This window comes from Chlamydotis macqueenii, chromosome 19, assembly GCF_036417535.1.
Source record: "Chlamydotis macqueenii isolate bChlMac1 chromosome 19, bChlMac1.mat, whole genome shotgun sequence".
Lineage (NCBI taxonomy): Eukaryota > Metazoa > Chordata > Aves > Otidiformes > Otididae > Chlamydotis > Chlamydotis macqueenii.
Window position 1 is genome coordinate 2853225 of NC_141574.1, and position 8454 is coordinate 2861678.

The window sequence follows — 8454 nt, forward strand, 5'->3', positions numbered from 1 at the left end:
TGACCAGCCGCAACGCGGTTCCGTTAACAAAAAACATTTCAGACTAGTTTGTGGATTAAAATAAACGCAAATATATTTAGTATTCACTGTTACTGGGAAGCAACGTTTCCCACCATCAGCAGACTTCCGTACCAACAGAAAGCAAGTCCACAGAACATCAGTTTTAATTCCCAGTATCTCGAAATGCGTCCAGCATACGTCACCATTTACCGACTCTAAACGGAAAATCAGAGCACTGACATCCATGAGCACAGTGTGAGCAAACCCTGGGGAAACACGCAGGTTGGTGCACCGCAGCAGCACAGGGTGCAGTCGGATCTCTTCTGTCAGAGGGAAAAAATATCGCAAGGAAAAGAAAATGTTCCCAGAGGAGCTCACTCAGGAAGAATGTTCTCCTTCTCTGGAGGTTCAACAATTCTCAAACAGCAGTCTGCAAACTCAACAAATAATGGCTCCTGCATGTACTTTTTCATGAGAGAGCTCTTGTCTTCTGCTTGATCGACTGTCAGCAGTAGCTGCCTGAGATGTGGATTCAGCAGCAAGCCTCTCAGTTCTTCCGATTCCCCTTTGAAAAAAAAAAACGAAAAAAGAAAGAAAAAGCTAAACAGTACGAATCTCGACAGTTACAAATGTGGCCGAGAGCGCCTTTTTGCAAACACATTTCCAAAGAGACATGGTGAAAGGCCAGGTGTGTGACACGTAAATCTCTCAGGCCCCGCAATGAGGTGCACAGCTGGGATAAACCGCAGAGCCCCACGACGAGCTCACGGGAATGGCGCCTCTGCCTTGCTGAGGGCCCGCCGCCACCTGCGCACCCGCCCGACTCCCGACCTCCCCGCGTTACCCAGGAGCTTGAGCCGCTGCGGCGGGACGCGGTCCTGCTCGTCATCTGCCGTCAGGATGTCCTCCACCGACCGGGGGCTGGCTGCGGGCGAGGACAGCGGAGCTGCCGGGGGGCCGAGGCGCCCCGCGCCCGCCCAGCCCGCCCGTCCCGTCCCCCCTACCTGCGCGCTGCCCGGCGCGGGGCGGTCCCCCGGGGCAGGCCTGTGCGGCCGCCGACCGCTCCCGCTCCTCCTCCGGCTCCGGCGTGCATCGCTCTGCGGGTGGGGACGGCGTTAGCAGCGGCGCGGCGCGGCCCCCTCCCCGGCCCCGTCCCGCGCCCACTCACCCCTGTGCGTCCTGCAGCACGGCACGGAGCAGCTGCGGGGCGAGAGCCGCCGTTAGGGGCGGGAGGCGGCCCCCCGCCGGCCGCCCCCAACCCCTCACCGGGACAAGGCCGCGCCGCGCCGCCCCCGGTGCCCCCCAGCCCCCGTCCCCCCGCCGCCCCCCGGCCCGGCCCGGCCCGGCCCTCACTATGCGGCGGCGCAGCGCGGACACCGGTACTTGGCCGCCCCGGCCGCCCCGCAAACACCGCACGCCCGCGGAGCCCGCATGGCGCCCACCGCTGCGTCACTTCCGGCAGGCGGAGCGCCGAGCGCCTCCACCCAGGCTCGTTAGTCCATCGCCGAGCGGGGCCCAGGCTGACCAAGGCGCACAGAGCGGCAGCGTTGGGAAGGGCGAACGGAGCCGGGTTTACCTTCCCTGCGCCACATTATCCACTCAAACGGTTCATTTTAATTATGCGTCGCTTAGTGCCACCCATTCCCTTAAACGTCTGGATGTCGGGTCAGACCAAAGGCGCTCTCCCGGCGTCCCTCGGTGTAAAGCGGCGCAGAAGCGCGGTTGTGCGGCGATAAGGGTACAGCGATTTGGTAACGCAATGGCACTCACCCGTTCGTCACATTGGTGGGTGAGCCCATTTCTTACACAGAACGCACTCTTTCCTCAGCCCCACACGGGAGCAGACTGATGGGGTTTGATCCTGGCCCACTCCAGCCTTTGGAAATGCCCAAACAATGAGGACAAAGCAACAAACTGGAAAGAAGCCCCTGAAAACTCCAGCCTGTACTGGAAGGGCTGGTTCTGGTTGCACTGCGTGTGCGTGTGTGTTTCGCGAGCGTGAGAACGTGACCAGAGCAGGGATTATCGCATCGGCGTGGTACCACTGAGCAAAACTCGAGCGTCCTTCAACACCAGAAGGACGAGCTGATGGCACTGGGATCGATTTGGTCAAGGCTTCTCGACTGGTAACGGTGCAAGAGAGAAGAAATTTAAGCACTGAGATTCTTCTAGACAATCTCTCTGTACAATGAGAGCAAGCATTCATTTCTATCGGGATCTGGGAGATTCACCGTTCAGCAGCAAAGTTCCTGGTGGGAGAGGGGGGTGTAAGGCTTTTTCCTTTGACAAAATACCTGCCCCGGACATTTCTATTCTGTTTTGTTTCGTACAGGAAACGTCATTGCCGTTCCGATACCAAAGAATTAAAGTGAGGTTTTCTCCTAAAGCAGTGCAAATTTCAAAAGCCACAGACTCAAGCGTGCCTCTCTTTATAAGCAGAAACACAAGAAGTGTCACAGATGTCTCACAGAAGCCATGCGGTTCGGCTACGTGCTGCAGTTAAAGTTACAACAGTAAAGCAGTGCCGAGTGCCCCACTAATAAAGAGATTAATCCAACATTCAAAGATACAATTTGGCTGACTGTAAATGAGAAAGTAAAATTACATTTCCCCCATGCCGCTGAAATTTTTCTAGGCGTTTAGCTGCCTTCCAAACCCAACAAAGAATACAAAACCGATGTGAATCCCAGCAGCGAAGCAAGCACGGCAGAAGCCTATTTCCAAACACAAAGTAAACACAGCTAATGGATTCATTTTTAACCTCCGAGCAGAACAGCTCGCGCTCCTCTTCCCGCACGGAGCCTGGACGCAGGCACGCACACCGGGCCGCTTCGCCAAGGAAAGCTGCGAACCGCTGCGCCCCGGTCCCCCGCTACCCAAGGCTGCCAAAGCTGCTGAGAGAAGGCACCAAGCTCCAGCTCCCCCCGCCCCCACCCCGCGCAGGTTTCCGCACCCCGCGCTGGTTTCCGCGCCCCGGAGCTGTCCCCTGGCCGGGTGCTGAACCGCCGCGGGTGCCGGAGGGAATGCGGCTGTGATTGCCATCCCTCCCTGGTCACGGCGGTTAGGTCGTGCACGTCAGCAGCCCTGGAGCGAGGGCTGGCCTGGCTAGATGTTGGCGATGGTGCAGGCTCGGACGCGGTTGGTGGAGAGGCATTTCAGAGCCTTGAGTTTAGCCCCCAGCGTTTTGGCTTTCAGCGTGTATATTACGGGGTTTCCCAAACAGTTGATGGTTATCAGCATAGCCGTGCAGTTTCGAAAGATGTAGACGCCTGGGTAGAGATCAGTGTGGCACTGATGGTTGGTTGCGTCGAATATGACTCCTGCGAAAAAGGGAGCGTAGGAGATCAGCGCCAGGAGCCAAATAAAAATACTGGTTCTGGCAACCTGGATTTCAGCTGATTTGTAGGTGCCGGTGGCCTGTCCACACGCTTTCATTCTCAGCTTTCTTTTCCTCAAGATGATAATGATTCTAAGGTAAGTGAACAGAGGTATAAAAAAAGCCACCACAACATTGGGAATGGCGATGAAGATGAGGTAGTCGACGCAGAACGGACTGTAGAGGACAGAGAGATTTCTTTCCATACGCAAGCAGTTCCATCCCATCAATGGCAAGCAGCCCAAAAAGAAAGCCAGGACCCAGTTAATTACAACTACAGCTACGGAATGGTTTCTAGCAACCCGGAATCTTGTCCTCATGCTTTCAGCCACAGCCAGATAGCGTTCAATTCCAATGCTTACCAAGTTATAGATGGTGGATAAAATAGACGTAGTATATAAGGCATAAGGTGCAAGCATATCCTTGGATCCGAAGATTGTAATGTCAGGATTGGTGATGAACAGCATCGAAATCCAAAAGCCGGAAAAGCTGGTGAAGAGGTCAGAAAAAGCCAAATTGCAGAAGAGTATAGAGATAGGCTTGTGCAGGTCCTTTGTCGCCATTCTGGTGAAGATGACTATGCAGTTGAAGATCATAGATGCTATGTTAATGGTCAGTTGAGGGATGCCCAGTGCAAGTACTAAATAATGATTCCAAATTTTAGTGTGGTTAGCAGAGCAATTTGGGTATCTGGTCATGGTGGAAAATCCTGCTTTCAGCCGTTAACAAGGCCTGCCTTACGCATCCCATATTCCGTAAGAGACCATCCTGCATGAGTGTTACTGCCAGCTTGTTCTCCAGGCGAAGAGTGAAGCCTGACACGCCGCCTCTATTAACCACATCATCATCATGACAGTGGATTAAACTTTAACCACTCCTGTTTTTAAATATTTGGGTTACTAACTGAGAGCATAGCCAATTACCTTTAAGTTGCTAGGCTAGCCAAAAGTGGAAAATGTATTTACTACACTACAGGTGATCTGCTTAAAGCAACCTTCATCAAGACCGAAATCTGACCAGTTCTTGCGAGGATGAATGATCGCGTCAGTAGTTTAAAAGGCTTTCAGGATATTCTAAAATGGAATTAATGTGAATTCGGGTTTAACTCACAAATAGATTATTCAGATAAAGGATTAGAGAGTCAGAAAAAGGAGAGCAGTCATTTTGTTGGTTTGGGAGGGGGAAGTATGTGGCTGATGGGACTCAAAGAAGAACATCACTGTTGTGCCACTAACCTGGACCCCGGTACAGTGAAAGACATAAACCCCGATTTCAGATCAACTCCAGTGACGCCACAAAACTTCGAAAGTGCTCAAGGTTGAGCAAGAGACAGCAGAACCTGGTTGTTCACTGCCTCTTGCTTACAGTTACAAAGTGATGTAGCCACCGTGGCTGTTTTTCTAAGCACAGTAAGAGCACAGCTACAGAACAAACCCCAGACTTGTAAGCAAAGCTGTACGATGAAGTGCAGCACTTCAAAAGGGACCCGAAAGGTCTTTGTCTCCACAGATGCTCTTGTGCTTGTGCCCACAGAAATATCTCTGCACTCAGTACTGGAGTGCTCAGAGGCTGTCAGAATACAGCTGAAATTGTGTGGCCTTTCTTTCTCTTGTGCAAATCAGAGGTACTGATGATTTACAAGCTGAAACAACCCAGATGCATTTAATAAATTGTTGAATTAACTTAATTTTCAAACAAGGAAACGCAGGAGAATGGCTTAACCCTGTAGCAGGTTAATTGTATTGGAGTCTTAAGATGCCTAAGCACTTCTGAAAATACCATTTTGTCCACCTTAATTTGCGGCTGAGAATGCAGCTAGAAAATGACAGACATCTGTACTCAGACCTTTGCTGCCAGACAGTTTGTGTTTCCTCATTTATAGTTAATGGGTAACATTAATAAAGCAGCCTAATGCCATTAGATCTTTTATTTCTCTGTCTTCTTAAAGGTAAATGATTTTTGAGAAATCGATTTAAAACACCCAAGGCTTGGGGGGAAAAAGCTCTTTGGAGGTCGGACCCAGAGGCAGCAGGCAGCAGAGGGCACTGCTGGAACAAGCAGCCAGCGGGCGCTGGGCAGTGCTGGGTTTCCAGCACAGAGCAGTTCTGCGGGCACCGCAGCAGCACAGCGGTACAAGCGGCAGCACGGATATTTTTCCTGCACAGAAGCGGCCGCTTTTCTTTGCTAATGCTGAGTGTGGGTCACCTCTGTGTCACCCACGTTTTGTTCCAAATGCCCACATGGCAGGAGAAATCTCCGCTGTGCTCTGGCTGCTAGCTGGCATCTGCCTGCAGCTGAGCAGCTTTCCTTCAGCAAAATTACCAGGTAAAGCCAAGGTACTTACAAAGTTATTCCGAGTTAGGGTTTTTTTACTGCTATACTAACAAAGGATTAATTTGGATTAGTAAAAATTTTACACCAAGATATTGCAAAGCAGCTCAGCTACGTTTATGGGCTTTCCACATTCTAACCAGTATAGCAGCAATGGCAGCTCTCAGACTGTAAATCTGTGAACTATGGAATAGCTCTGCCAGAATTTACAACCTGAGAAATTTGTGTTAAAATATTGGCCTTAAAAAGGAAAATTCTATACCTTCTTTTTTCTATTAAAGTTGAAGTGTGTGAAAGGATATTCAGGTTAGTGTGCAATTAGTAGTACACACTTATTACACAGTAGAAATAATTTACGCAAGTAAGCAATAGGTATGTCAGATGGTGACAGGGAAGTGCAAGGAATGATTGTATAGAAATAAGGGCTGAGAAGTGACTAACAAGGCTGCTGATCTATTAATATCCTATTAAACATTCCTCTCAAAGTGTCACAGATAAACCGTTCTTTGTGCATCCCGTAATCCGCCTCAAACAGGCTCGTCAGCCACACCTTTGGGGTGAGCTTGCTGCTGAACAAGGCCTCTATTATTTCTGTCACCTTGGCGGTGCCAGCGCCACAAGTCAGCAAGTCCTTTTGACAGCAGCGAGTGTGTCAGCAGGTAACGCAGGGCCCGGCTGAGCACCGGTCGGGAGCGGAGAGGACACCAGACCACGCCACGGGCACTCCTGATCTCTTCTGCTCGTTTTTCCGTGGCTCTCTGAACAGAGGGAGAGGCTGAGGGCTGCAATGCGCAGCAGGCTATCCGCAAAGTAAAGCATCTTCCAAAATATCCTAGTTACCAGGCAGAGTATATCCGTGAACCCGGGCTCCAAAGTGCCCTAGATATTCCTGAAAATGCTATTTGAAATTTCTCCAATTTAAAAATTTGGTGTTCAAGCATGAAACACTAAATCACGTGAGATCAGAATGTAATGAAAAACAATATCATGTAGTATAAACAGCTCTTCACAAAAGCTTTGTAATCTTATTTCCCTAATATAATTGCAGAAAAATTAGCATAATGTTGCTAGATTGAAGGAGACAATATTATGGTGGAAACTGCTTTTTTAGTGTGCTTCAGTACACAAAAAAAAAAAAAAAATCTGATTTGTATTTTCCAACCCTCTGTGATAACGTCTGAGCTCTCAAAACCAGATGAAAAGTAGTTAGAATTAAAAACACTGAGACAGAGGGCTACTGCATAGCCAAATCTGTACGTATGATGATCACGATTCGAGGATATGGTGGGAATTTCGCAGCTCACAACACGACGCCTGCAAGGACAGAGCATTATCTGCGCTTTACAAGTGGAAAAGGAACAATCATATTATTTGCTTAAGATCATGCAGAAGTCCAGTGTGGAGGGAACTCCTGTACCGCAGGCCAACACTTTAAACACTGGCTGCACCTTGCTGCTGACAAGCCTTTGGTTGATATTTATCTAGATTTCCCCTTCTACAACACTTTTTAGTTCTGTAATTGTTTTGGTACTTCTTTATCTGAATGTCCAAATTGCTGGTTTTTCGACGTTTGTCATGAGTAAGAAGTGACATTATTTTGTATAGACTCTCAACACTCAATAATAATTATCTGACAATTGTTCCTGTGGAGAAGACAACAATCGCTGAACATCTTGAAGAGACTGAGACAGAGAGATGAGGAGCTTCGGGCTGAGTTTTTAAGGACCATTCATTTCAAGTGGCTGCTGCGGAAAATCTAGCTTCACACAACGGAGCTTGCGGTTTCAGAAATGCCCATAACCTGCAGCTCTCAGGCTTCAACAGGAGTCACAAGTGCTGAGGAGCTCTCAGAATAACAGACCCCAGCTGTGACACGCCAAAGTTGATCTCAAAACAGGGAATTCAGTTCAGAAGCTGAGAGTCTTAGTCCTGTGCAGCAACCCTTGGACAACATACACTTTTACCTTTGTGTGATGCAATAGCAATTCTGTATGTCCCTTATACTGATAATACACCGAGAAATGCCTGAAACTACAGGAGAAAAAGCTGCATCCATGTAATGAAAATAAGAGCTCCATAGCAAAATTAAGCTACAGATGATTTAGTGTTGCGTCCAAAGTCATGTATCTACACTATTCATATGAGAAGAACAAGGCACTGAGAGGACAATGGGCTTCACTGTTCTGGTTTCTTTCCTGCCACTTTCTTCCAGAGCTCACATCCAATTCCTATTCCCATTCTTGAAACACCAGACCTTGTTTGTTGTGAAATGCAACAGCTCAGCTTTCTCCTCACTTGCCCCTGCACTCCAACTACACACTTTACCAAGCTGCAAACAGCACACAACCCAAGCCAAAAACTGGCAAGTGACATGCAGGTTGGCTAAGTATTGAGGAAGATTAATTCTTGCTTGCCGTGACCTTCAGGAAAACCTTGGGACAAGAATATCCATCTGCTCAGTCTTTCAATGGGCATCATGAGGCCTGCAAATAAGGAACATTCAGGAAAAGGAGTAATACAAATAAGGAGCCTATTTATCCAATTTATGTTTTAATTTATGCAGATTAAAGTCTTCCTCTTTGGAGAGGAAGACACAAATGGGATGTATGATCTCCTTCCAAGATTTTTCTGAGATGTTTTCAAAACAGAAAGCTCTCCGCTCCTCCTCCACCCACTCTCTTTGAGGAATTTTTGCCTCACGGGTTTTGAGTTGTCTGATGTCCCAGCTATGCTCTCGTGGCCCTCAC

The 8454-nt window shown here is 48.9% G+C and overlaps 2 protein-coding genes across 3 annotated transcripts; both read right to left on the reverse strand.

Annotated features, from left to right (window-relative positions):
- Positions 1-47: 47 nt before the first annotated feature.
- Positions 48-1447, reverse strand: ZNHIT3 (zinc finger HIT-type containing 3). 2 transcript variants are annotated; one of them, XM_086762888.1, is made up of 5 exons: positions 1354-1447; positions 1169-1200; positions 1005-1097; positions 845-925; positions 48-565 (listed from the first exon to the last, which is right to left on the reverse strand). In XM_086762888.1, exons 1-5 carry the CDS (start codon positions 1431-1433, stop codon positions 375-377), a joined length of 477 nt encoding a protein of 158 aa, XP_086619014.1. In that variant the 5' UTR covers positions 1434-1447; the 3' UTR covers positions 48-374. The 2 variants fall into 2 exon arrangements, with proteins under 2 accessions (XP_086619014.1, XP_086619015.1); XM_086762889.1 differs by lacking the exon at positions 845-925.
- Positions 1448-3105: 1658 nt separating this feature from the next.
- Positions 3106-4236, reverse strand: LOC104484020 (lysophosphatidic acid receptor 1-B-like). Its single transcript, XM_010125972.2, has one exon. It carries the CDS (start codon positions 4072-4074, stop codon positions 3106-3108), a length of 969 nt encoding a protein of 322 aa, XP_010124274.2. The 5' UTR covers positions 4075-4236.
- Between the last annotated feature and the right edge of the window lie 4218 nt (positions 4237-8454).

What these genes read in the sequence shown, in the direction of transcription:
- ZNHIT3 (XM_086762888.1), bottom strand. Translation starts at nt 1,433, where the DNA reads ATGCGGGCTCCGCGGGCGTGCGGTGTTTGCGGGGCGGCCGGGGCGGCC. An exon ending in CCGCGCTGCGCCGCCGCATA is followed by an intron (nt 1,201 to 1,353) that starts GTGAGGGCCGGG and finishes CTCGCCCCGCAG; the next exon opens with CTGCTCCGTGCCGTGCTGCA. An exon ending in GCAGCGGCTCAAGCTCCTGG is followed by an intron (nt 566 to 844) that starts GTAACGCGGGGA and finishes TTTTTTTCAAAG; the next exon opens with GGGAATCGGAAGAACTGAGA.
- LOC104484020 (XM_010125972.2), bottom strand. Translation starts at nt 4,074, where the DNA reads ATGACCAGATACCCAAATTGCTCTGCTAACCACACTAAAATTTGGAAT.